The following is a 27,847-nucleotide window of genomic DNA, read 5'->3' on the forward strand; positions in this document are numbered from 1 at the left end:
TGGCTTTACCTCCATTAAGTTTTCTGCTTCGGTTTCCAGCAGCAGCACACAGTGAACAGTTGCTACAAGTATTATCTGTAACCTTTTGTAGTCCAGCTCTTGAAGTGAAATCATTTTGCTCAGAATAATTCAAGCGTCATGAACAAAAAGGCACATCCCTGAGTACTTTATAGGTAAACATTTACATAAATACAATTTTAAACACATTGACGACTTAGCAAGAACATACTGTATGATCAATGCAAATATTCTTGGCAGCCCTGCATTTAAAGTTGGTAAAAACAGTACTGAGATAACCCAAGTGTCTCACTGACACAACAGAGAGGTAAAGTACTGAAAGTAAACCGTTTCTTACTAAGCTTAATATGAATTTAAAAGGAAGAGAGCATGAAAACACACGTCACTTATTTAAAATGTACAGCTGAAGAAGACAAATCATATGGCCTGCTTAAAACTACAAAACATTCCCTGATATCAGCCCCGGATAAAATCAACAGATGAATTCATCAAACATATGTTCAAGATGTCAGGGGCACTTTATCATAATTTGACCCTTAAATCTTGCAACCACTCTGGAGTTTACGAATGCAAAACAATTGTGTTTTCTCATTGTACACAACAGGACCAATGTGGAAATTTGAGTAACAGATCCTACCATATTTATTTGAAATAATAAATTCCATAAAGATATCTAAAAACACAGACTAACCTATGAGGCGCTTGTGCAAAAATTAAAACTGTGCAAGAAAATCCGACAGAAAATAGTCATTTTAAATAAGAGTTATTAATTTCCCTTCAATAATAATTTAAAAAAAAAAAAAACTATTTACAATAGCTCTTTTGGTCTGGCAAGAGGCTCATCTGGATATAGAAAAGGCACATCAGGACAAAGTTTTCGGGAAAAAACTCAAAGGGAACAACTAAGGGAGCAGACAATGGCACCCTACAAATATTTAAACCCGCGGCCCTCTTTGGGGCTGACTTAAATATAACTTTGTGCCAGCAGCAGTCAGTCCACAGCTTAAAAAACATGGCAATGTCACTGGATAACAGATATTTCCTCAGAGACTCTTCACAAGTGCAGTTTTCTCCACAGGTTTCCTCTGGGAGGGTTGTGGGTGGGGCGGGGGGGGGGGCACTCTGTGGTCGCCAGGTGTGGTGTGTCACTGTGGTGCTGCTGTACGATTGGCCAACGCAAAGTTCTTCTGCAGCACCACCAGAGAGTTGCGGAGCTGTGAGAAAAATCACAAACACAAACAACACCCGCTTTATGTTTTGAAACCTTTTGACAAACGAGATGAATTTATGTGTTAAAGGAGAAAAGTGATAGCAGAGGGGCTGTGCCGTCTTTGATGAATGACACTTCACGTCCTTCATCCTCTAAAGCATAAATAGATTGCACCCACTCCTGTTTTCTACAACACAGCACATCACTTATTTGCCCACTGTTGGAAAGTAAAAGGTATTTGTACATGAATTATAAGGTGAGCTTACATTTAGCCTAGCTAGACAAAAAGCAAAGTGTAAACACATTGGTTTGTATTTTTCGAGGATAACTTGCTAACTTGTTGGCTCTGAGCTGTAAGACTATACCAGCCAAGACTGAAGGAAGCCCAGTCACTCCCTGAAAGAAATAATTAAAAAAGACTTTGAGGAATTAAATCAACAAGATATGACCAAGCGGCAATCTCCAATGATGAAATGAAGCCAATGCGGAAGTGCAAAAAACTTTTCATCGAATGTCCACTTGAGGCCGGCTGCAGAAGCCCCGGACGTCACATACACACTCATTCAAAAAGACAATTTTTACAGCATAAATAATTGTGTTTACAGCCTGGTACAAAAAAAAAAAAAAAAAACGAAATTGTTCTTATAAGCTCTTGACTTTCGCTCTTGTGCTTTTTTAAATTATTACTCATCCATTTTGATTTTATGAAGAATAAGCGTTTAAATCCTTATCAGGTTTTAAGCCCCCACTTTAGAGATGCAGAAAACCTTCTGGCTCCCTACCAGCAGTGAAGCTCACAGTTGGCAGTGCCCACTTGAAGTGAAAGCTAGAAATCTACTGAAGATGGGAAACCAAGCATTAAATGACACAGTTCAAGGCACTTAAAGTCTCCTTCAGAACTTAAAAACCTGGCCGTGAAAAGACGCAGCCTTTGCGCTTGTCCTGATTTCTGTCCGTCTGATATGTTTAGTTTGTTTGGTCCAATTAATGTGTCAAAGATTTATATTGTAACTACCAACGCATTTTTTCTAAATATATGCAAACAGATCATGACGATGTACGGCACTCTGCACAAGTACAACAATCAGTGCTTGATTCAGAACATTTTTTTTTTTTTATGTAGTGCATTCCTGTTTTAAACAGCCCATCCTACCTGTTCTAAAAGGTTGATGGAGTCCTGCAGAACAGTTTTCAGCAGTTGCATGTCCTCTGTGGTTCTATACCCAGGTGCCTGTCTGGGGCCATATTCAGGGGTCCAGCTACCAAACAACAGAAAGAAGATTTTTTTTCTCATGTGCACATTTCAGCATTTATATTTAAGGCAAAAAGGTAGTAGAAGACATATAAACACAGACAGACACAAAGTCAAATTGATGTTAGACGGGGACTTAGAGTGGAGGAGCACTGATGTAAGACTGTCACTTACATAACCCTATTTACTGAGGCAGACAAACAGGCCGTTTCAGTATTGTGAGTCATTCACCAAGAGTTCTCTCGAACCCTATTTTATGTGGGCTGCTTGAAGGACAGACAAAAAATACCCAGAAGTACTGACCCCTTCACTCTCTCTCTCCACCCACACAAAGACTGCTGCTTTCTGAGCACTGAGCAACAGTACCAGTCCAAGACAGACAGTGATCAATAGACGATGTGCATGTTGCATAGGAAGAGAAAGTTATCCCACCTGGCCACACTCCTCTCCCTCAGCCGATGCTTTGTGGTCAGGTACATGCGGTTGGCTACATCTTCCATCGCCCACAACTTGAAGAACAGACCCAGGTTCATCATCGTCAGAATCAGCAAACTGAAAGAGACAGTTCAAATCTGTCAACATGGTTCAAACATTGACATGAGAGCATCATGGCTCCAGAAATGACCACTCATACTGTTCAAACATAATTACTTTTCTTTATAACTAAGGCAGTCTTCACCATGAACAACTGCACAATGGAATCCATTCTTATCACTCGGTACAAACCATGTTGTTTCACTGTTGTGTTTCAGAGACTTACATCACACTCATCCCAGCCACTATCTTTGTGGTGCTCCATCTGTGCGTGCCTCTAATTTCTATGGGGCCTGTAAGACAGCAGGACACATGAAATCAAAAGGTATGAGTCATTAAAAAAAATTCACCCTCCCATACAGTGTGTGCCCGTGAGGACAATAACTAATCGGACCAATATCGCTCTTTGTACCAGGCGATACTGATTTTTTGATTGAAATACAGATAGTTGCCTGGCTCCGGTTGAAGGTAACACATGTCTAACTAGCTGGCCATAATATGTAAAATAACCTTTGTACTTTAATTGTATACACTGCACAATAATAGGAGAACAAAACCAACATGATTTAATTTCTTACTATTACGAGTTGTGCCATTTCTTGCCAGGTCAACTGTTTTTCTAAAGTCTAATCTAAAATTTTCAGGCAGGCTGCCCCTGAAATCTTCCTGGCTTTGTTGTTTACACATGCCCCTCACAGCGTGAGAATATCCCTATCTGACAGGGGGAAGGTCTCAGGAAGTAAGACATGATGTAAAATGAACAATGTGAAAGTGGCGGATTAAACTGATGACAGTTTTTTTTTTGCTTTTACATCAATGCTCTGTGTAGATAGACGTCAACAAAAGCGCAGAGAAGAACATGCTGGCAGACAGAAAACATAATGAAAATGTTTCACTACGTGCACGGAGATCACATAGGTCACATGCTATACTGTCTATGGTCATGCTCCTGTTGCAGGATATAACATCATCACCTCCTAAATATTTCCTGCTGCATTCAGCGGCGTCAGCTCAACCCGACTTTACATCGTAAATTTACTTTGGGGCTTTTTTTTTTGGGTGAAGTAAGAGTGAAAAATTCAGCTTTTTGCATTCACACATACATCACACCCAAAATTTTATCAGGTAGATTCAGGACTTTTTTTTTTTTTTTTTGGGGCTTTTCATGCCTTTAATGGAGAGATAGGGCAGAGGAAGAAGCCACAGGTGGGATGTGAACCCGGGCCGCCTGCTTGAGACGACAGCCTCCATACATGGGGCGCGCGCACTAACCACTGCGCCACCAGCGCCCCGATTCAGGATATTTGTGCATGTGGGAAAGCAGCATAAGATAATGATTGGCAGGCTAGCAGTTTCTCCCAGCTTTTAAGCTACATGCTAAGCTAAACATTTCCTGGCAAAAGTTTACATTAAACAGAAACATTTCTGAGCAGGATAGATCTTTCAAAGTATGACGCAGTATAAGGGGAATCTGTGCATTCCCCAAAATGCTCTGTCAAACTATTCCTTTAAAGCTGTCATGTTATGGCAGTTATGTCATGTACCCATGATGCTGTCTCGGTCCTGCTCAGCGTCCTGCCCATACTGCGTGTTGAGGTTCATGTGCTCTGGCAGTGTCCTGCCAGTCCGCCTCCTCCTACGAAGCCCACTCATCTTCCCAGAGTCTCCACCTCCCTGGTTCATCTCTGCTTCCTCCTCCATCAGTTCAGCCTCTGTACAGGGTCAATACACAGTCACAAACAAACAAAACAAATACAAGTGTGAGCAGGGTGAGAAGGTGGGAAAAACACTTTTTAGCTAAATATATGTAAAAGGTTGGTGAAGGATTCCTGCAAAAAACTGAGTGCGCTGTGCACTTAAAAAGGACAAATCTGCCCTTTATATTCCGCCTCTTCTTCTTATAAATGCAGCTGTAACATGAGTCACTGTTGCACAGTCTGATGTGTGTTGGAGGAAACCATTCATATCAGATCAGGGGTAAAGACAAGCCACAGGCAAAGGAATGAAGACGGGGAAGCTTACCGAGCTGTCTGAAGTTATCCTCTATACCGCTCCAGGAGTTTTTGGTGATGAAGGATTTGATCAGACCCCAGGGCTGCTTCTTGTATTTCACATCAGTGTAAACCCTGGCAGAAGAACAAGGGAACATTCCCTCCATGAATATACAAAACTCAACAGACGATCCATCTGAAAAAAATGATCAAAACATTTACCTGAGTCGACACTTCCTCTTCGAGGTACGTATGATGTAGTATCGAGTCTGAGTGTAGAAGTAATCATGATAGGGAACGTCGTGAGTGAACACCTCAGAGTCCACAAGGTAGTAATGACCGTCCCTGGATTCTTTGTACAGCGTCTAAGAGGTAATTGGAGTACAAATAAGCATGCAGTCGTAAAACACACAAAAACGTGTTTATCCTGCCATTTGAGCATGCAAACAGCATTTACACGGATGTAAACACACCTGGTTCTCTGTAGCGGTGGAGAACTTGCCTATCAGAGGGTTGCTGATAGTTATTGTGTAGTTCAGACATCTTTTCATGTTCCCCGAGGCGTCTTTTTGCCAAGCAGTAAAACTAGAGTCTGATAATCGAAAGGAAAACATGAATTTGTTACATGGAAGTTTTTATGATTTAGAACAAGTAGACAATTGGTTTCAGAAATGTTGGAAAGGTACTAGATTAATTTACAGTTTTAATACTTACTGGTTGTTTTTCTGACATTCATGAACCTTCTGATGAAGCTGGAGTCCGTGAAGAGCATTTCAAACATCTTGCTAGCGCTGATGTGGAAGACCTTGTTTAGATAAAGTCGACCCTGCACCGTGGGCAAACCCACCCGCTCCTCCGCTGCGGAAGCAAAAAGAGGAGAATATTAATTCAACAATAATACCAAAAAAAATATATGAATTTAACCAATTCAATTAATTCTAAACCTGAGCATTCACCCACCTTCTTCGATGCTGTCTGAACCGCTCTGCTCAGACACACCGTTCTCGTTAGCGTTGAGGTCGAGAGAAAGTGTGGAGCGCTTGGAACCCCGTTCTGAGGCGAGGCGGTCCAGTAATTGAGCAGGACTGCGCCGCTGAGATGGGCTGCTACGGGAGTCATCCTGCATGGGGGGGGGGGGTGTGACACAAAAAGATAAACTTTTAAAAAGATAAGACTTGCACAACCAAAACAATGATGAATAAAAGAAGAAAAAAAAAATGTAGTACCGCATTGATCTGTAAGCCGTGTATGGAAGGCAAGTCCTCCCCCTGAGGCGTTGAGGTCTCTAAAGGCGCATGATCCACCCCAGGGAGGCGTACGGAGGAGGTCCGCTCTAGCTTTCCAACAACATCATCACCACCAGGCCTCACAGTCAGGCTGCAGACAAACAGAACAGGTGGTTATACATTACATAACAGTAAATTAAAGTGTGCATGTGTGTGTGTGTGTGTGTGTGTGTGTGGGGGGGGGGGGTTACCTGGTCTGCATGCTTGATTCTCCTGACAACTGTAAACTCTCCATCTCTTCATTGGTCAGGCCCAGATAATTCCCATAATGCTGTTTGACCATCTGCCACAACTCCAAACTGGTCAGAGGCTGAAAACATAAAGTGCAGGACCAGTTTGTTATCGTCTTCTAAAAGGGTTTCTGCTTTCATTGGCAGAAAAGTATCTGCAGGTTACTATAGGAGACCAGTAGTAAAGACGCAGAATGAGTCAGTCTTATCTCCATGGTTGATCCAAAAACATTTTTGTCTCGATATTTATCAGACTTTTTGTTAACCCTTGAGACCAGAGACAGATCATCCAAGAAATGTCACCAAAACAATAGATAACTGAGTTAAGTTATTCCTTGGGGGGGGGGTCACATTTATGGAGGCAGGTTCTTAAAGGAATTAAAGTGGTTAGTCGATTTTCATATAAAAAATAAAAAAAGAGGCAACAAAAACAACATGTTGTTTTGACAACACACTTCTTATTCTGTCAGGTAATTAACAGCAAGTCAAATGACGACCTGTATGCCATTTGGCGCTAGAGAAGTTGTTATAGCGCATATAAAACAGAGAGACAGGTCAAGTTTCGTTCAAGTTTTACTTACTTGACAGCGGACATTTCCCCGCAGCTGTGAGCTCTGACAGACCGTCCAACAGTGATCTGTAACCTGCACGCACTCACATTCAGGAAGTCCTGGATCTGAGCGCAGCGGTTGCGTAAAGAAAGCGCCGCCCAGATTTCACAGCGATTAAAAAAAAAAAAAAAGGTAAATAAAAGCTCGCACAACCCGTTGTTAGTCCGGTTTACTGACAATCCGGACACAGAAAGTTAGTTGTTATCGTGTGATTCCGTGGATAATAAGAGCTCCGGCTTCAAGTGCACTCTGTGTGGATGAAGGCAGAATGTAAACGAGCCCTCGTGGCCACACCTACAGCAGGGGTCAATGAACTTTCACGGTGATGTTGTCATACAGGTGTTTGTGCTCCGGATCCCTGCAGACTCGCAGCCCCGTGGGTAGACTACGCTGCTATGGTGCCTGTCTCCTACAAGTGGAGTCTGTAAGTAATTTAAAGGGGAAGTAAAACAACGTGTTTTTGCCTAAACTGAGTTATTAAAAATTAAAAGATGTACATAACACCTTGGTTTCTATATTGATCAAATGAATTACATCTATTTGTAGTTTAATGGTCAACCTCTGTATAGCAAATACATGTTTTAATAAAGATGGTGTCTAGATTTTCATGAAATCAAACCGAGTTTTCTTCCAATACCGAACCAGAATCACGATTGCCTGTTACTGACAGGCAACTATGTTACTAAGATTTTAAAGCATTCGCACTTTAATTATCCCCACATTTGATTAAAAAAATGAAAATTTCACATGCTAAAAACTTCCTAAAGGGAAGGTTTTCCATCTGTTTGCAATGTTTCTGCTGGAGATTTTGATATAAGCAAATAAATTAATAAATGCTAAGTTACCTAGTCTGATGGTCATGATCCCTTTAACTTTTAGACTTGGGTGAACTAAATAAATATAGCTGTCTGCTACTCCTGTCATACATGTATGTAAATTATTCCTACCTCTGTATGTGGAACAATAAACAAAAGCTTCCATCTGTCGTACTCCAAGGCAAAACCTGCTGCGCTGCTCTGTGCAGATCTTTACCCAACATGCACCAGGAGAAAACACTGATAACCACTGAGGAAGATAGTCTGTGGCTGGGCCGGCATGATATGTACTCTGGACCGATTAGATAAGTGCTGCAGGATGGGTTAAAGTCACACAGCTGCTTCAGTCACAGCATTAAAGTATGTTAGAGTTAATGACAGTCATTTGTGATACATGTGAAATGTTTGTCTTGAGGACATGTTTTTTTTTTCTTGACACATGTCACTGAGGTATGAAATGCATAACACATGGAGTATCGAGATTGTCCTGACGCAGCACGTGTTTGTAGTTTGGTGACTTTATAAAGAAACAGCAGGTGAGTGAAACAGGGCCTTACCTTGTCTAACAGCGTGTTCTGCCACATGCGGAAAACTCCCAGGTAACTTTTCTCTCTCGCCGAGAAGGAAGTGAAGAAGTACTGAAGGGGAAGATATCAAGAAATATGACTTAATCAGTCAGTTTTAATCAGGCTTTGAGTAAGCTCTTACTCTCTTCTAATACAACATACCTTGTCGGTGCTCGTGCACACCTGGATGGCGTTGGGAATGAGCCGAGCGGTTTTCTCTCTGGTCATAGTAACGACGTCTTTTAGTGTCAGTATAATCTAAAAAAGAAAAACACGGTGAAAAATAGTTAGTGCACATGAAGGAATGCTTTACAGAGAAATGCCATACAGAAGGCCCAACCCGACATGCATCCATACATTTTTATTGACTCCATTTTTTCTGTGAATTTTAGTTTTTCTGGGGTGATCTTGTCTTATTGATCACCTCAGCTCAACATAACTGTTCTTTTGTCCCTGAAAACGGATTCATTTTCCTTTTCACCTCAAGATAACAAAGCTAGTTTTACCAGAGAATTGGGATCATTTTCTGGTGATCTAGAAAACAAAGCAAAAGGGGCGCCGGATAAGCCGAGTGGTTTTGTGGTGTGCCCCATGTACAGCGGCTCTAGTCCTTGTCGCTCTTGGTTTCGAATTCGACCTCAGCCCTTCACTGCATGTCATCCCCCTCATTCTCTCCCCCAGAACATTCCCTGGCTGTCATCAGCTGCCCTATCCAATAAAGGCCAAAATATAACAAAAAAAAAGAAAAGAAAACAAAGCCAAAGGCTGGTCACTGGGATAGTTCAGACCACTACATGCCATGCTGCCATTGTCCACATAGTTCAGTTACTTAAGCCTACTGCAGTTTGTTTTGTGCTTCTGCAACTCTGGGGATACATGAAAAAGTCAAACTCCAAAGAAAACAACCAGAAACCATTAGTTATACTGGGAAATGGATGTAAAAAAAAAAAGGGAAATGTATGGATGCATGTTCAATAAGGACTCCAGTAGATTACATCAACAGGAGTTATTTTGTGATGAGGACTTTAAATAACTTCAGAAACTCCTCAAAAGAGTGTGAACTGACTTCTAGCAGGAGTGAATTAGTCAGACATTGTTGCATTTGACAAAAGGTCCAATGAGTCAGAATTACTGTAGCTTCCTCCTTATTGTTGTATCAAGTGTGTGTCTCTCTCTGCAATTGCAGAATTTCTTGCTGTTAATTTGCAAGGAATTGATATTGTCCAATTATTTATAAAAATTTAGCAAAATGTTTCTTTAGAATAGCAGAAAAACATCAAGAAATATAAGCCAATACAAGAAATGTAATCAATTCTCTTCAGAGTTTCCTTTAGGATTTTGGACTTCATTGATTAATATTCTAATGAGTGTGAGCACAGATACTTAAAAGCATTAGAGCCGTCACTGTCGACATGTTTAATGTCTCCAAATTAAAGAGAAAGAATACAAACAGTTCAAATACAAATATGAAGAATATATTTGCAGGAACATGAATGTACTTTTATGACTTTACAGCCTCCCATTTCCCTTTGTCGTTCTTATTACCTTGGTTCCCCGAAACACGTTGCTATAGAAACAGAGCCAGTTTTCTGAGAGGTAGAGGCGTCCCTGAAGGAGGATGTCCCGTTGGAGGGCACACGGGTAGTCTTAGAAAAAAATATAGAGCAGGAAAAGCATCCATACAAATTAGTTTGTTTCACTACATCGACAAAGCAGGTCATCGTAGAGAAGACGTCGTGATTTACGCTCTTTCAGTTCTCTTTGGAGACTGATGATAAGTAACAACTCATAATGCACCGCTTCAGTCTTAAACTCGTCAGAAACATTTTGTTTCCAAAGATGGTAATGTGCCGTGCTCACTCACAGGGTTGTATGTTTGAACATACAAACATGAACAATAAGAAATGTTGAAACTGTCTTAAAATGAATTTAAGGAGAAAGTTAAGATCCATTTGGGATCCTCAAATGTCACCTGATTATAAAATAATCCAGAGATGTTATCATGCTTAATTTGAGGGCTCTTCTTCCTCAGACCAGAACTGCATTAACACATCTTTTCTTTCTTTTTGTAAAATGATGACATCTTGGTTGAACTCCTGAACCCTCCCCTGTTACACAACCCTTATGGTTTCTTCCACCTGTGTCATAATTCAATAGAGGAAAAATGAAGCAAAAAAAGTCAAATCAAATGAGAAGCAGCTTTTAGGACTCACCCACTATGAGTCTTTCTGACTCCGGCAGTTCTTTGAACAACTTCTTGAATTCATCAAACCTTTGTTTGTAGGTCGGCAGAGGAGCCTGTGGGGCTGCAAGACACTGTGCCTGAGGGTCGGAGGCCTGGTGGGCGAGAAGTGGTCATTAGTGATTTAAAACTAAATACTCATATGGTTGGGCAAAATTAACAGCACATTGGCCTTGCACAAGATGACAAAAGGAAAGGATCATATCTGTGTGTCACTGACATCATAAAATGATCTACTGTGAGGTGAAGCAGATGTTAAGCAGCTTTGTGGGCCTGGTTTGGGTTTAAGGAACTCCAACGTGCATGAGGTGAAACATGGTGTGAGCAATCTGAGGAAAAGGTTTTGTGTAAGTCACACATTTAGGAAACTTTGGAAAGCATGGTGTTGTTGTCGTTTTACCTCTTCTTCAGAGGAGCTCCACCTGTCCTCCAACACTGATGCTGACTCATCTGTAATCTCATCACTGCCCACTGACCGGTACGACACCTGGTCCATCTGCTCTGCTGCGCTGCTCACAGGAACAAAACAAAACAAAAAAAAGACGTGCTTTAAGTAACTCTGCTGCAAAATGACTTTCGACTCATGTCATTGTCTACAGCCTTTCTCAGCAGAGACAGTAGGGAGTGTTAAAGACAGAAATTTTAAAAAAAAAAATAGGCCAGGCGTATTCGATTATTTTTAGTGCAACTTTAAAAACAACTTCTTATCCTCGGAGGCGGCAAACTTCATTCAAGCAGCTCCGCAGGTGAAGCCAATCTGAGTGCAACAGAACTGGTTTGACTGGGAGTGGGAAATGTAGTCTTAACAATCAACAGGAGCCTTTCCGCACTCGTGAATTACATTTCTGTAAATGTTTTTTTATGTGGATGAACGCGTTTGTGTCAAAACCTCCAAACATTTACTGCAATGTTTAGCCTGCATTAAATTAAACATAATGACGACAAGTTCACATCACTAGCAACACTTCCACACTCATTCTGGGCACTGTAAGATCGTTATGGCTGATAGAAACTATCACGATGTCAGATCTCGCAAATCAAGTTGAAACTGAATGTATCTGATTTGTTTAAACATGCGACTAAACACATTTACGCACGCCGCCAAAGGCGCACACGCGTCCTGCTCCATGAGCATGTGGGTGGTTTAAAACTTAGCTGGTTTATCAGTCCACTTACCTGACACGTAGTGGACCCAGGATCTCTGCTCCTTAATGCAACCCAGTTAAGAGAACACCCCGTGTTTAGGTTCCACTCAGCTCTGACGCTCTGTCGAGGACTTTTTAATGTTGTTCTCACGCGTCTTTGTTGCAGGTGAATCTCATCTCGGCCAGGGAAACATACCTTAAGGGAGTTGTCATCTCACTGGTGACGCTCATTGGTGTTCGCATTAGCAGCTAAGGACTCCTAAATGACCTCTCCCTCCAGTTACTCTTGAGTTCTCCTGAGAACGATCTGGTTTTCGTTTGCATGAATGGTGTGGTTTTTTTTTTCCTTCACGGAGTTTAACTTGTTTAAGTTACAAAATCATTTCAAGGCACTAAAGCGCATCAATATCATTCTTTATTAACTCAAACCCCTTTGCTTTAGCGTTGACCTTTAACCAAAACAAATGAAGAGGTTAACAGAATTTCCATGGAAGTAGGCAAGGGTGCTGAGGTATGCAGAGCGACCAGTTCAGCAGCACTGACAGCATCATCACAACTAAACACCAATCAAACAAAGACATCTTTCTTCCTCTTCCTTTTTTTTTTTTCCCCCCATGTTTTTAATTATTCAGGAGTCACATGATGAACGTATTGGACAGCATTCACACGGCAAAACTTTACAACACTGCACAGTGTGAAAACACAACCATAAAAACCAAAAAAAGAGAAGAAAAAAAAAGAGAGAGAACAACAAAGCCTTAACGTCAAAATGCTGGCAATAAATAGACTGATCTTATTAAATTTATATTCAATACTCTTCTGTACAGATGGTCTGTGAATTACAATACATCAACCCGAACAATCTCCTTCAGGAAGAGCAGCACGGCTAAACACGCACAGAAATCATGTAAACAGAGAAAGGAAAGAAACAGTGGGTAGAGATCCCTCTTTCACTCACTCACTCACACACACACAATCAGAGGTTCCAGAGTAGGCCGATATGAGGCAACAAATAATAATGAATACAGTACATCTTTTCTCTTTGCCCTCCACATTGAAATGCACACACACAGATACACACAATCACTCACACAAAAAAGGAGCACAGGGGAGCACGCAGGTTTCAGGGGGGGGGGGGGGATAGGAGGAGGTGGAATGTGGCTCTTCAGTGGAGGGGTCAGAGACAAAAACCCGGCAAAGGCTTGACGTGGTGGGGGAGCCTATTCTTCCAATGTGCGGAAGGCGTTCTGCATGTCCTCCACTAGCTGAGCGTACTCGGCCTTGATCTTGGCCTCGCCGTCCTTCACCGGGTCCTGTACAAGAAAAAAAAAAAAAACAGTTTAAAGAAGGTGAACTTCTGTATATAGGCTGCTGAAGAGCTTCAGAAATGACCCTAATCCTTCTGATTAATATCTGAACTATTTCATTCCTAGGGATGGGAATCGGTGGATTTAAATTCCTTTTAAAAAAAAAAAGTTAAAGTGCCGGATTGATTTAGTTATTAACTGCAGTTTGGTGTCTGTTCCACCACTTATCATGCTCCAATCTCAAAACTCCTTTTCATCGCTGCCTGATGTTATCGAGCCAACACCTACTTCTTCTGTTTTTCATCCCGCCTTCTTTGGCAAATTAACTTGCATTCATCATGGTACATTAATTCATGTCATAAGGGCCACCGAGGAGTCCTGAGGTAGCGATGCAGTGTCTGAATCCAAAACCCCACACTCACAGACTCTGAGGCGCGTTCCTGTGCGAGTTGCATAGCGCCGTCCCGTTGTGAAATCATCGTGTGTGTGTGTGTGTGTGTGTGTGTGTGTGTGTGTGTGTGTGTGTGTGTGTGTGTGTGTGTGTGTGTGTGTGTGTGTGTGTGTGTGTGTGTGTGTGTGTGAGTGAGGACTCTGACTCAAACTTCTCAATGGCAAATTACACACTTTCAGTGAGTCGGATATATGTGCAGACTTTCATTTGGGACATAAAGGACATGATCATCCAGCCCCAACAATTGTGAACAATTGTTTGCACAATTACGCAGTATGAAATAAAATCAGAAAAAGAAAATGACATTAAAATAATCAAAGGAAACATAGACATGGTGGGAAACCATTACTCATTTTTTTTTATACCATGTCGAGCCCTCGTGGACTCAACGCACCAACGCACTGCAGACCCGACGCTCACAGCTAATTACTTTAGATCCTGGACATGGAAAATAGTACTATTGCTGATTATATTTCCTTCTCAATATATTTGTTTTACTTTGTTTTAGTGATTTGGAATCTTGATAATTGATTGTAACTGGATATCATCTTTTCTACTTGAAGCATGTGACCCAGTCAAGGAAACGATCTTTCCACTCCCTTATTGTTACTTTTTTAAACTCTTATTGCATCCAGTGTAAATAAAAATATGTTCTAAAGATGTATCTACATGGACTACAAAATTTAAAATATTCCTCTCAAGATACGTAACCAGGTCACTCGTACCAACTCTTCTTACTTTACAGGCAGACTTCCTACCACACGTTACAAACAAAGACTACTGTTTGTGGATGAGTCACAGGTTACACATGACATACACGGAAAGTGTGAAAAAAAAATCCAAATATTTTTGTTTTTACAGAAAAGATAAATAAACAACTAATTTCTGCTTTTTTTTTTTTTTTAAACCAGAAAAAACACAAATATACCAAAGAGGACATTTATCAAAGCCTTAGCACACACACACACACACACACACACACACACACACACACACACACACACACACACACACACACACACACACACACACACACACACACACACACACACACACACACACACACACACACACACACACACACACACACACACACACACACACACACACACACACACACACACACACACACACACACACACACACACACCTTGAATTTCATTGAGCTGATCCTGTAGAGGATTTCTCCCAGGTGCTCCTTGATCATGGCCCAGGTGATCTTGTTGTCGCTCTGAGCTGTGGTCTCCACCGCGTGCCGTGCCATGTCATAGAAAGAGATCATGTTGGAGAGGATGCCCACCGTCTTGTAGAAGGGACAGAACCTGAGGACAAAAGGAAAAGCAACTTTATTTAAAACTAAGTTTGTACTGAACATGGAGCAAATCAAGGTGCTTTACAGAGTTCAAAAGAGAACATGAAGCAAAATAAACATGACGTCAAGCAAAAAGAATACATTAAAATACAAAATAAATGATAGTAGAAGATCAATAAAATAAATAAAAAGTGATTCAATCAAAAGAATGAAGTAACATCTTGGACAAATATTGTTATCAGCAACCATTAGATCAGATTCTCTTTACAGCCATTTTAGATATGACTTTAAACGTCACTGTGTCTGGTCCAGCATGTCTTTGAACTCAGTGGTCAGTGATTGAGTAACAGTGCTGAGGATGACGTTACCTGTCATAGGGAGTGTAACCATTCTGCTGCAAGAAGTCGTCTTTGATCAGTTTGGCCACCTCCAGTGTGATTTTATCTGTTTCAGCCAGCGATGCCTGATTAAAGGATGTGAAAAAAAAAAAGTGTTTTAAAAGGTTGGAAAATAGAATATAGAAGAAATAGGCATTTGTTTTATGTATTTCCAGCTCTGAAACTACAAGACAAATCAGCGTTTGTTCAAAAGGTTACCTTTCCGACGAGCTGCACAATCTCAGCCAGGTCCTCCTCCTCCTGCAGGATCTCCTTGGCCTTGGTACGCAGGGGTACAAACTCGGGGAAGTGCTTGTCGTAATACTCGTCCAGAGCACGTGTGTATTTGCTGTAGCTGATGAGCCAGTTCACAGAGGGAAAGTGCTTCCTCTGAGCCAGCTTCTTATCCAGACCCCAGAAGACCTGAGAGAGAAAACAACAGGAGCATTATGAAGTGAAAGCACCAAACATTTTACTAGAATGACAGTGAGATCTGAGTTTTAGTCATTTACCTGTACAATACCCAGAGTGGCTGAAGTGACAGGGTCAGAGAAGTCACCACCAGGGGGCGACACACTTGGGAAAAGAACAAAAAGATTTAATTTCACGCTCACTTACAATCTTCATGTGCAGAGAAATGTCTCCCCCTAGTGGTACGAAGCTGTACTCACGCTCCGACGATACTGACGCTGCCCTCCCTCTCAGGGTTGCCCAGACACTTCACCCTTCCAGCTCGCTCGTAGAAGGAGGCGAGACGAGCTCCCAGGTAGGCAGGGTAACCGCTGTCTGTGGGCAGAAAGAGAAAACACTTTTTGTAAGCAGTCGACTGGTGTCATGCATCCAAGTAGGTCAACAAGATTCCATGAAAAGAGGTAATAACATAGTACGCCTACACCGGCTCTATGTCAGAGGCTCTACTATAGTCATTTTAAAAGTGAGACAATTGTTCAAAACATAGGAATTCTTAAATTATGGTTAGCTTTTTTTACAAAGAAGAGATTCACAATGTATTCATTTTAATCGTCTCATAATTTCAGCTGTAGTTTGAAAAGCAGATTTTGTAATTTATTGGTAAATTGCGACTCAAATGTCTTCGATGGTTTGTCGCATGTTCGTCGTGTGAGGAATATTTGTTTTTTAATTCAATGTATGCGCCCCCCCCCCCCCCCCCCCCCCGTGGAGAATCAATCGTTCTAAACTCTCTACTTTTCTTGTACTGTACATGTGTAACCCTCAGGAGTGTGTTTTCTGATGGAAAAAATCTCCTCCTGCTTTAATATGAATGACTAAAATGAAACTCACAATGACTCTCTGGTGTGGACATTTTTCTAAGGAGGCTGTTTCAGCAACGTGCTGTTAATGTTTCCTGTGGCAGTAGTTACAGGCATTCAAAATAACTATATAGACGTAATCAGTCCTGTCCCTGATGGTCTTCTTGGCTTTGTAGTTTCCAGAGAGTCGCTGGTATATGGTCTGTTTCACAACCAGCTAAAAATTCTTCACAGGAGCTTTAAATAATTATCCAGCAAATATTACTTTCTTCTGAAATCGATGTAAAATGTAGAAGGCAGCCTATTCAGAAGCTCTGTTAGTTTGTTAAGCAGAAGATCGTTTACATTTTTGTTAAAGTGGCAGATTCACTCCTTCCTCTTTGAATAAACAAAAACATACAGGTCACTACAAAATACTTAAATTACAATCATTCTTTAATTTCCTGCAAAACCAGAGCATGACACTAGCCCTGAATTCCCCTTCAGAAAGTCAAACACTTCCTGCTTGATGTTCTCAAGCATAAACCAGTTTCCCCATTCACCCCTCAGTGTCCAAATAGATAAATACTGGGTTCGTTCAAAATGAGATTCTACAAGTTCTGTATAAAATCTCCAGCTGACTCGAAACTCACCCGCAGGCATCTCAGCCAGACGGCCAGAAATCTCCCTGAGAGCCTCGGCCCAACGGGAGGTGGAGTCGGCCATCATGCTCACATTGTATCCCATGTCTCTGAAGTACTCGGACAGCGTGATTCCTGCCAAAACAAACGGAGTCAGAAAGCAGTGCTACACGCAGGAAGTAATCAAAGAGACATTACAGTGTGTTTTTAAACAGATACCTGTGTAGATGGAGGCTTCTCGGGCAGCTACAGGCATGTTGGAGGTGTTAGCCACGAGTGCTGTTCTCTTCATGATGCTCTCTGTCTTACCATCTACCTCCATGGTTAGCTGTTGGCGAGAAAAAGCACGGTCAGAACAGCACTCAGACTTACTCCAGCTGTGATGCAACACGCGCCCTGATCGTCACCCACCTCCGGGAAGTCTCGCAGTACTTCTGACATCTCGTTACCTCGCTCCCCGCAGCCTACGTAAACGATGACATCGCTGTTGGAGTACTTCGAAAGGGACTGAGAGATGACAGTCTTTCCACAACCAAAGGCTCCTGGGATGGCTGTTGTTCCTCCCTGCACACATCTTCATGCAAAAAAGGAAAAGGTTCAAAGAAATACTCCCAAGGCAGAATAACACTGCGAGGAAGACATTTTTAAAAAAAGAGACTTTACGGGAAAAGGGCATCCAGCACTCTCTGTCCGGTCAGCAGAGGGTGATTGGCGGGAAGCTTCTCTGTGACAGGACGCACTTGTCTGACGGGCCACACCTGCACCATGGTGAACTTCTCCTTCACCCCCTCAAACTCCAGCTCCATCACCACATCCTACGACAAACGCATAACACCATCAGTAGAATGTAAACCCAGAGGCGTCGTCTCGTCACAGCTTTAGTTCCCGAGGCGTGGAAGACTCACGGTGACGTCGTAGTTTCCAGGTGGAGCCACGTAGGTGACGGTTCCTCTGTTTTTGGGAGGCAGCATGATCTTGTGCCTGATGAGGGAGTTCTCGTGCACCATGCCGTAGATGTCTCCTCCTGTGATGTGACTGCCAACCTAATATTGGTTCAGATTTTTAAAAAAAGGTATTAAATGAATCTGCTCATTCAAACAGGTTTATACTTATAGCTCAGTGGTCGCCTTCACCCGTCCTGACCTCTATATACTTGTGCATTGGTGTGTTTGTGTAGCTCTGCAATACTACGCCTAAAAACACTCGTTGGAAGTGCAATTTCTGTCCTAGGCATGTCACCAGTTTTCAGTTCTGTACCATTCTCTGCTTGTTTGTGTACAGGAAACCACGACGACTGAAACAAGAGCGTAAAAATGGATTTGGAGGGTGATAAGTGGCATTCTAGCTTTTTTCCTGATGCAGAATTTTGAATATGACAGCCAGATTGGAAATGTTGTGTTGCTGGAAATAGGACGCTACGCAGTGGACCAATCAAAAGGGCGTCGATTCAACGCAGAAGTATAAATCAGGCCTGAAGCTGAGGGTCTGAAGTCGGATACGCACCCGCAGGCTCTTGCTGGGAATAAACTCCCACTTGAGGTCTCGGTTGAGGGCGCCGATGTTCACGCCTCTGGGGATGTAGATGCTCTGTGTGAGGTCGTTAATGTCCTTCAATGGTCGCTGGATACCATCAAAGATGGAGCCCATGATTCCCGGACCCAGCTCCACAGAGAGAGGCTTCCCCGTCCGCAGCACAGGATCTCCGACGGACACACCGGCTGGACTCAAGCTCAGGGAAAGTTCAAGTTTTGCTGGAAAGAAGGGCTGTTTCTCTTTTTTTTTGTGTGTGTGTGTGTGTGTGTGTGTGTGTGTGTGTGTGTGTGTGTGTGTGTGTGTGAGAGAAGTATTTCATTTTTAACTTTAACCCTATTATCATGAAGAGATCACTTTAATCCCTATAATGAAGATTTTTCCTTTTTTCAGTTTTCAGAAGTTTGCTGTGATTGATAAAACATTTTTGGCTTGTAGTTTAATGCATCAAATATATCCACATGTATCTATTGACTCCATTTAATAGAGCTAGTTTTATGCAAAGTTCACATGAATGTTTAAAAAACAAAAACAAAAAAAAAACCTGATGGAGCAAACACAGATGTAACTGGTGATGCATGATCTCTCGTGTGTCTTTTTTTCCCACACCAGACTGTGACATTCTTTCGGTCAAATGATCACATAGTGGAAAGGATACATGTCTCCTCGTAGACCTGGATGGTGGCCATGTCTCCCTCCAGCCTGATGATCTCTCCCACCAACTCACTGTGGCCGACACGGACCAGCTCGTACATGGCCGCTCCTGCCATGGCCGTAGCCGTCACCACTGTCGAAACAAAAAAACATTAGCTATCTCAAATCAACAACCAAAAAGCAGTATATGAACTGCAGTCTGTTTCTTGTGTCCACATTTATATGGCAACTGTAGTGTTTAAGCCTGTGTGATAGCCAACCTGGTCCAGAGACTCCATGAACGAATCCAAACTCGCTCTCTCGCTCCTCATCCCGGATCTTGGGCAGCTTGGAAGTGTCCATCTTCACAGGTTTTAAATCTCACTGAAAGGAGAGGAGAGCAGAGCACAGAGGGTTCATGGGAAGCAGAGAAGAAGAAAAAAAAAACTCAAGAGAAGCAAAAAGGCGAAAAATGAACCTTATGGCTGCAGGAGAGACAAACTACTCCTCTGTCATGGTCACGCTGAAACAACATGACTTCTGGTACCACATTTTACATTTTGATAGTGTTTATTGCAGGCCCTAACAAGTGCTTTGATGACTGCTGTTACAGTTCTGTCTTATCCAAGAGGAAACAAATTACAAATCAGAAAATAGATAGATAAACAGTCAAGATTTGATTGTAAGAATCCCCTTGTTCACAGACAAATGTTGGACTGGCACTGTTCCCGGTATCTTGGAAGTGACTCCTCCTACTGTAACTATGGAAACCACCATGAAAATACAGCAACGTCCCTCCTCACGACTCAATATTTCTCAGCATCACAGGTCCTGATCTAGGCCATCTCCTCCTGCTCGGGATCAGGTCCAGTCTTACAGTCGGTGTGTGACGCGTCAGACACACATCAGAGGGGAATCCCACAGTGCAGCACGTTCCTCTTTTTCCTTTCACATTTGTAGTGCACAGCTCTTGATTGATTACCGAGGTGCAAATGTCTCTACTGCTTATTGTAGATGTTTTTCCACGTCATTTTTTTTTTTACAACACATATCTGCTGGAAACTACACTAAAGCCTTTGGGCTTCATGCAGGAGGGGAGAAAAAAGCTCAAGCTGTCATCAGTCGTGACATAAACCCATCTGACTGCAAAGGCTCTGCACACATTCAAGAGCAGCTTTTTCTGAATCATTCTTTTCTGTATGCATCAAACACACATGCTCACACTCAGAAGACATTCCTTATTTTCTACCAGACGATCCCATCACACATAGGGTGCTCTCTACATCCATGCCCTTTTCTTGTCCTTCTCACTGATACAGATCTTCCTGTTTACGCCAGGCTGCTTCGCCCATCAGTGCAGGAATATGCCAGCTCCACCAACAGGTCACAAAGAGAATTACATGTAAAAAATAAAAAATAAAAAAGCCTTCATCACCCTGCCAGGACATAACAAAAAATGACCTGCTTACAACCTCAGTACCCCTTTAACATTTACATGTATGCCTGAATCAATGTGTATCAGAGTGTTCCTGATGAAAGGCCTCAAAGAGGAGCATACAGAAGGAAGATAAGCTCTACTGTTCCAATGATTCGTTTACAGATCTTCTCTCTGCCTGCTTGATTAATCCTGATTCCACAAATGGCATGACACATGAGATATACAATGCAATAAAATAAATCACTGTGAATAAAGTTCAAAAGCTGTTCAGGTCAAAATCATAACTCTGGCCACTACAGCAGACATGAAACTTGGTCATATGATCCTGGCACATGACTGGCTCGCCTTGCTGTTTGAGTCTCTTTCAGGAAGTGGAAAACTAGCATGGTGCAAAACTGGGAAGTACAAATTAAAACTGTGTGTGAAACACTAGGTAGGAAAATGTATTCCATAAGCACTACCTTCAACAGAAAATCTGCATGGAGCATATTAAAGATATTTTACCCCCTTTGTTAAACTCCAGACCTTAGATCTTATGTGGGGATTGTTTTGGTAAAGCCAGTTGTGGATCACCATCTAGTGTCACAATAATTAAGAAATAAAAAATGAAATCAATTCAAATCAGACAGAGACATGTATGGTGCATCTGTATTTTCTGTAATTGAAGGCTGGGAGCTAACCTGTGGTCTGTCAGTGGTCATAATTTGCTATTTGGACGAATAGTGAAGACTGCAGGGTGAGGTATATGTAGTTTTGTCTGCTCAGACACAGGCTTGGAAATGTTACATGTAAGTGAGATGAGGACCAAAAACATACTGACACACTGATGTTAATTGCAAACCTACATTCAAGCAGCTTATCACATGAAACTCAGCCGTGTTACATTATTTTACAGGAGAAAAAAAAATAGTAGTAATTTAATGACACGATAATGACCAGGTAGTAGTCAGTAAATGGTGCATGATGACTCTGTGACATTGCTTTGAACCTGATCTCGTTTCATTTCAGTTCTACAGCTTTCATCGAAACTGTACAACCCAAGAGAGCTGACATGTCAAGGCAAGAAGAATCGGAAATCCAGACGATAAATCTTGACTTTTGATCTTAACTTCGCCTTGTTTTCACAGTGAACACGATGTTACCTGGCTCCGTGTGTGAGTCTGTATTAACAAATGATAGGTCTCTCGGCCTGGCTGTAATTTGATGGTTCTACAGCAACGATAGGAAGCTGATAGATTTCATAAACAACACAAAATACAGCCATTGCCTGTTTGGTATACAGAGAGTATGCAAGTCAGATGAAGAAAAGTAGAATAGTTACCGTCTGGTTGTGAAGAGGTGGTTTACAGCCTTGCCTAAAGAGAGAAACGATGAGGGCTGCGATGCGTGACAGCAGACTGAGAGATCAGCTGACTTCATTCACTCGCTGCTCGGTTTTTACTGCTGGGCCGCTGCAACTGCCGCCATTTTGGCTCCGCCCGGGGCTGCCGCAAAGATATTGAAGTGGCAAGCTGGATGATCTTTAACTCGGGACCTCGGTGTAGTCTACAGCCGTCACGACAACAAGGCTTTACACAATGATTTGTCATAACGCTTATGCATTTGTGAATGCTGATCTAACGCCATATTATGCTGAAATCATAATGTAAAAGGCATTTCATAGTTTAAAGTGATAAACGTATGGTATAAAGGTTAAATTGCATTCAATAGCAGTGACTGCATCAGCAATATTGTGGAAAATAGCAGACATATGCCATCGCATTTAATTAGCTTATGTCGTACAAAGCGGCTACTTTTTGATCAAGGGCAAATTAATTAGGTACTGCTGTCCCAGTCTTTAATTCTAAAATAAATCATCTTTTTTTAACCGTCCAGGTGAGGAGCCTATCTTTCACCACTCAAACATCTTTACAGCAACGTTTGCGCCCAAATGGAGGCGCTATGACAATTCTTCTGTGATTAATTATTTCCTTCTTCTAAGTATTATTCTCAACAAACATGATGTTATTTTGCGATGGAAAGAGAGGGGAAAAAAACCCCGAAATAACGATATCCAAAAGTTTTATAAGAGGTAGTACCCTTGTAAAGTGGACTGGCCATTAGTTTGATGGCAGTGTTTAGAAAATAAACAATAATTATTCAAATTGAATGCAATTTATTCAGTTCAATTTTGTTAAAAAAAAGGACAAATTTCTTAATAATATGTGATAATATTTGTGCCGCCAGTTTTGTGTAAAAAAAAAAAACAAAAAAAACGTAAAATTATGTATTAAACTAACAATTCGTGATTGAAGGATGCCAATATGGCCATCTTCATATTCTCATAGACTGTAAATATATTAATATATTAACATTCTAAATGTAACCAATAACATTTTCTTTGTGGATGTTGCTAGGTAACGTTAAGTCATCCTGAAAGACCAGACCCAGGGTACTAAAACCTCCGGCGACGTACGCAGCAGTGCTTGTGCGCATGCGGGGGTCAGGGTTGACAGTATCCACACAGTCGTGGAAGGAGTGCTAAGCTAACTGCGACCACCGCTACGAGCTACATGTGGAGGGTAACACGGGAGGCATCCCCAACCCTAACTCTGTCAAAATTCCTTTTTTTACCCAAAACAACTCTAAAGTTCGGCCTATTCGAAAATAAGGAATATTAACTGTATACAATGAAAGGGTGAGTGTAAGCTTTTGAGCCTCGAATAAGTAGCTTAGCACGAGTAAAGTTTTTCTTTTCAGTTTTTTTTTCTCTGTAAGGAGAGGCGGGGAGGAGACGGCGAGGCTAGCTAGCTGGCTAAGCTACGTCTATTTACGGTGTAGGGACTAAAGCAACAAACATCGACAGCTCATTCCTTGAATTATATCGTGAATGATATCCTCTCTCACTGAAGCAGCTTGTCGGGTCGTTTCGGTCGCGAATAGGTGAAGTTAAGTGGCTATCTTCAAGTGTGTGAAGCTGAGTCAGTAAACCTACTTTAGCTTTAGCTGGTAGATACTGGATGTCAAAAGAACCTGAGTGTTCACGCCAAACGAAGCTTAACTCAACCTCAGCTGCAGGTTCACAGAGTCAGTCAACTCCTTAAACAAGTTAGTAACGCGGAGATGTGAAGTTGGAGACTTTGTGTGAGTTGTTGTAACAACGTCTACAGTGACAAGAAGTCAAAGTAACACCAGCTCTGATGCTCCATGTTGTCAGGTCTCTGTGTTCAGATTATAATTTAACTTCATATAGTTCAGATAAGGTTAATGTCTGCAGTAAGGACTGACTGACTGACTGTGTTTGCTGATGAGCTTTTGTTTTAGATGTTTTGTCTTTCATAAATACCTCAGTGAATTCAACCTGACTCCTTATTTATGTTTATACATTTATTTTAGTTGATAAAAGGCTAGAACATGATAGATTAAAGTAACTCTTGTCAAAGGAAATACTGATGGCAGGGAACCTTGTGACATGTATAGTAATAATAATAATATATTGTTTTTTTTATTATTTATTATATGTAATTTATTATTATTATTATTATAATATAGTGTTTTTTATTATTTATTATTTTTGTTTATTATTATAAATGTTATAAGGTTCCCTGCTAACCTTGTGACATTTATAATAAATATATATTTGTTTTTCACTATTATAATTAATACATTTTTATATAAATTAGTATTTTCTTATTATTATTATTATAAATGTCACCAGGTTCCCTGCGAACCTGGTGACATTTATAATATGTTGTTTTCTTATAGCGCTTTTCTAGGAACTCAAAGACGCTTTGACAAAATATAAAACCGTTAAACAAAAAAAACGAAGAGGACAGTACAACGAAGAAGAAGAAGTAATGTAAGGGGGGAGTTAGTGGTTGTAGGCAGTGTTGAAGAGGTGAGTTTTGAGGGATTTCTTGAAGGAGGTGAGTGTCGGGGAAGTCTCTGATGTTATTTTTGGGAGTGAGTTCCAGAGGGTGGGAGCAGCAACAGAGAAAGCCCTGTTCCCCCCCCCCCCAGGACCGAAGGTTGATCCTGCAGGGGTCATTGGCACTGCTTGTTAACATCTGTAGTAGTTGTCCTTTTATTCAACTCGTCAGATGCAATTTTAGGAAGTTCAGATTTAAACTTTTTTAAGTTTCTCTTTCGGATTCTTTAGCGGGGAACTGGCAATGACTGGATGATGAATTTATGTTTAATGCTCACAGAAAGCTAACAGTTTGCCTCCAAACAGTGTTTTACTGTTGTTGCACTGGTGCTTTTGTCATATTTTTAACTATTTATTTGAGCAATGAAATACAAACATTTCACGAATAAATGGCAATCATCATTTGTATGGCAGAAGATAACATCATCTTCATTAGACATGTTTTTTTTTTTTTGGTTTTTTTTACCACTGTCCTTGACCAAAACATTGTGAGATTAATTTGACACCATAAAGCAGCACACCACTGTCACATTTCAGAAGCTTTAACTGAAGCACATTTCACATTTCTCAGCTGTTTGACCGTTCTGCTCTTGTTCCAGTAGCCGGATCGAGCTGGGGGACGTTACGCCCCACAACATTAAGCAGCTTAAACGCCTGAACCAGGTCATCTTCCCTGTCAGCTACAATGACAAGTTTTACAAAGATGTACTGGAAGTTGGAGAGCTTGCAAAGCTAGGTAAGAAGACATCCCTCATGCATCATACTCCCAGATACTCTATGTAAAATTAAATAAATAAAAAGCAGGAAGTAAGGATTCCTGTTTCCGGTATTTGCAACAAATGTCTTCTTCCAGCATACTTCAACGACATTGCAGTGGGCGCTGTGTGCTGCAGAGTGGACCACTCTCAGAACCAGAAGAGACTGTACATCATGACGCTTGGCTGTCTAGCACCCTACCGTAGACTTGGAATTGGTGAGAGCTTAGCATTTTTTGTAGAAGTAGCAGTGCACTCTTGTCTTCTGTGTTGCTTTTCAACTTTGGCTTTATCTTCTCCTCAAGGTACAAAGATGCTGAATCATGTACTAAACATCTGTGAGAAGGACGGCACTTTTGACAACATTTACCTGTGAGTGTCTAAATAAAGGAGCTGTATGAGGATATTTTCTACACTTCAAACACTTGTTTAAATTATCGTAAGGTGACTCCTTATAGGAAACGATTAGGAACAATAAAGTGTATTTTATCGTGTTGTTTATCAGATTGATAATTTGACAGATTCTTTTAGTTTAAGTTTAGACATCTATTCTATCAATCCATTGTTCCTTTTTGTGTCATTTTTTTCAAACTGTTCTACAACTTATAAAATTCCTTCTTTCCCTCTCAACAGTCATGTGCAGATCAGCAATGAGTCAGCGATTCACTTTTACCAGAAGTTTGGCTTTGAGATCATCGAGACAAAAAAGAATTACTACAAGAGGATAGAGCCAGCAGATGCCCATGTATTGCAAAAGAGTCTGCGCAGCCCGTGTGCACCCCCCACCGGAGAGCTTCAGAAGGCAGAGTAGGGGCACAGTGTTTGGGAAGAGCACTGATGTGCCAGCCTCCACAGAAACAGAACTGTGACAAATGCCCCACGGTTGACACATTCAACACTTTCTTCAAAGGACGCTAAAAAGACATAAAGAAATTTAAAGTACAAAAAATGCTGCATTTATTTTGCAAGGGGGTCCCCTTTAATTTAGCATATTTTATTGCTCCCTTCTCCTCATACAAAAAATTTAAAATGACAAAAATCTCACTATTCAAAAGTGCTCCTGTTTACAGAATTGCCAACGTCAGACAGTTTTAGACTTGTTGGAGGGGGAGGTTGTGGTGTTTGCAAATCATACTGTTTTTGAGTTGTTTTTAAGCGGTTATTAAGTTGTTTTGAAGCTGTAAAAGTGTTTGAAAGACCATCACTGACACAAAGTTCAAGCTGGTTGGTTTGAAGTGATGCTTTGAGTTGTTCATGAAAGAGTCATACCTCTGTTCCCTTGCCATCTGAACTCTGGAATTTATTGGAAATGTGTCTTAATTGGTTTGTTGACATGTCATTAACACATGAGGAAAGAAGAAATGTACCTCCTTGATACAATGGTAAGGAAGGCTGAACGGTTTAGAGGTGGTGGGGAAATTCTGTCACCACTCGTACTATCTGAGTAACTTCATTTTCCAGCCTGTTAATTTAATTACCCATCCAGTCGTTACTTTTAATTTTCACATCAAGATGGCAAACGGTTCAGACGCTCTCCAGGGTTTACTATTAAAGAGTGAAAATTATTAGAAATGAGAGAAACAAAAATATTTTATTGAATGTTTTTCTGTGAAGGGCACTCAATGTTTTTTGAGGAATGTTTGAATAACAACAGATTTGGCTGATTGGGATTGGATTGGGAATTATTTTTTTTTCCAGCGGTTTAATAAAAAGGTGTTTGAAGACATGTTTCTAAATGCATGGAATTGTTTGAGACATCTCACCTCTAACACCAATGGCACCTTATTTAGCCAACTAGCAGAAATGGTATTCTCAAACTTCCTTTCTCAGTCAGTTCCTGTTGTTACCGACGCCTTCATTGGGGTTTAGGAGCCCCTGCAGATTGTTTGGACATTTTGGTATGGTCTTTTTGGAAAGTGTTTCACCCCAAGGGAGCTCTGACCCCTCTGCATGTGAGGAGAGTTGTGTCCTCTCCACTGTAGTATAAGCATGTTTTTCCTTTCTTTGAAGAATTTTATCTTTTCTGGAGCTCTATATTGTAAGACTTTTTAACGTCTAAATAAAGGAATTACTATTTGCAGTAAACGTGTTAGTTATGGTCACATTCTTTCTCACTTACACATTAAGTTAAGGGATTCATTTAATAAACATCTGTGAAAAATTATTTTAGACCTACTGCAAAGGAGCGTGAAAACCATCCGTGTTTGGTTTACACGCATTGGTTGTAAACCTATCCCTGGGGAAGCCTTTGTAAAACACCCTGATTGGCCGAAAACGCCCGTATCTCCAACGCTATTGGCTGTCAGTTCCCCGACAGCCCGCCCATTCCCGCATGAAGTTAGGCTG

The 27,847-nt window shown here is 41.2% G+C and overlaps 3 protein-coding genes across 4 annotated transcripts; 1 reads left to right on the top strand and 2 right to left on the bottom strand.

Moving 5' to 3' along the window:
* Positions 1 to 150: 150 nt before the first annotated feature.
* gramd1c (GRAM domain containing 1c) lies at positions 151 to 12,161 on the bottom strand. Its single transcript, XM_020646639.3, has 18 exons — positions 11,932 to 12,161; positions 11,156 to 11,264; positions 10,727 to 10,850; positions 10,059 to 10,159; positions 8,676 to 8,771; positions 8,505 to 8,585; positions 6,483 to 6,601; positions 6,232 to 6,382; positions 5,966 to 6,125; positions 5,720 to 5,863; positions 5,479 to 5,597; positions 5,228 to 5,370; positions 5,037 to 5,140; positions 4,559 to 4,726; positions 3,241 to 3,307; positions 2,913 to 3,032; positions 2,382 to 2,487; positions 151 to 1,232 (listed from the first exon to the last, which is right to left on the bottom strand). The coding sequence occupies exons 2-18, from the start codon at positions 11,249 to 11,251 to the stop codon at positions 1,164 to 1,166; spliced, it is 1,968 nt and encodes a 655-aa protein (XP_020502295.2). The 5' UTR covers positions 11,252 to 11,264; positions 11,932 to 12,161; the 3' UTR covers positions 151 to 1,163.
* Positions 12,162 to 12,297: 136 nt separating this feature from the next.
* Positions 12,298 to 22,318, bottom strand: atp6v1ab (ATPase H+ transporting V1 subunit Ab). The gene is made up of 15 exons (XM_065948965.1): positions 22,161 to 22,318; positions 19,683 to 19,785; positions 19,427 to 19,555; positions 18,742 to 18,956; positions 18,144 to 18,281; positions 17,902 to 18,053; positions 17,650 to 17,812; positions 17,458 to 17,566; positions 17,251 to 17,373; positions 16,019 to 16,133; positions 15,860 to 15,923; positions 15,567 to 15,770; positions 15,339 to 15,433; positions 14,809 to 14,980; positions 12,298 to 13,213 (listed from the first exon to the last, which is right to left on the bottom strand). Exons 2-15 carry the CDS (start codon positions 19,762 to 19,764, stop codon positions 13,121 to 13,123), a joined length of 1,854 nt encoding a protein of 617 aa, XP_065805037.1. The 5' UTR covers positions 19,765 to 19,785; positions 22,161 to 22,318; the 3' UTR covers positions 12,298 to 13,120.
* Positions 22,319 to 23,327: 1,009 nt separating this feature from the next.
* On the top strand, positions 23,328 to 27,586 carry naa50 (N-alpha-acetyltransferase 50, NatE catalytic subunit). Of its 2 annotated transcripts, none has more exons than XM_020644838.3 (5): positions 23,328 to 23,516; positions 25,349 to 25,482; positions 25,600 to 25,719; positions 25,807 to 25,873; positions 26,135 to 27,586. In XM_020644838.3, the coding sequence occupies exons 1-5, from the start codon at positions 23,509 to 23,511 to the stop codon at positions 26,310 to 26,312; spliced, it is 507 nt and encodes a 168-aa protein (XP_020500494.1). In that variant the 5' UTR covers positions 23,328 to 23,508; the 3' UTR covers positions 26,313 to 27,586. The 2 variants fall into 2 exon arrangements, with proteins under 2 accessions (XP_020500494.1, XP_020500486.1); XM_020644830.3 differs by having other exon boundaries at positions 23,329 to 23,516; positions 25,346 to 25,482.
* The last annotated feature ends 261 nt before the right edge of the window (positions 27,587 to 27,847 follow it).

This window comes from Labrus bergylta, chromosome 20 (assembly GCF_963930695.1).
Source record: "Labrus bergylta chromosome 20, fLabBer1.1, whole genome shotgun sequence".
NCBI classification, from domain to species: domain Eukaryota; kingdom Metazoa; phylum Chordata; class Actinopteri; order Labriformes; family Labridae; genus Labrus; species Labrus bergylta.

Coding starts and splice junctions, on each gene's coding strand:
- gramd1c (XM_020646639.3), bottom strand. CDS start 11,251: ATGGACCAGGTGTCGTACCGGTCAGTGGGCAGTGATGAGATTACAGAT. Junction 10,160..10,726: donor GTCAGAAAGACTCATAGTGG/GTGAGTCCTAAA, acceptor TTTTTTTCTAAG/ACTACCCGTGTGCCCTCCAA. Junction 5,598..5,719: donor GAATGTCAGAAAAACAACCA/GTAAGTATTAAA, acceptor TTCGATTATCAG/ACTCTAGTTTTACTGCTTGG.
- atp6v1ab (XM_065948965.1), bottom strand. CDS start 19,764: ATGGACACTTCCAAGCTGCCCAAGATCCGGGATGAGGAGCGAGAGAGC. Junction 19,556..19,682: donor TCATGGAGTCTCTGGACCAG/GTTGGCTATCAC, acceptor TTGTTTCGACAG/TGGTGACGGCTACGGCCATG. Junction 18,054..18,143: donor CTGGAAACTACGACGTCACC/GTGAGTCTTCCA, acceptor CGTTTGTCGTAG/GATGTGGTGATGGAGCTGGA.
- naa50 (XM_020644830.3), top strand. Junction 25,483..25,599: donor TGGAGAGCTTGCAAAGCTAG/GTAAGAAGACAT, acceptor GTCTTCTTCCAG/CATACTTCAACGACATTGCA. Junction 25,874..26,134: donor ACTTTTGACAACATTTACCT/GTGAGTGTCTAA, acceptor CCCTCTCAACAG/TCATGTGCAGATCAGCAATG.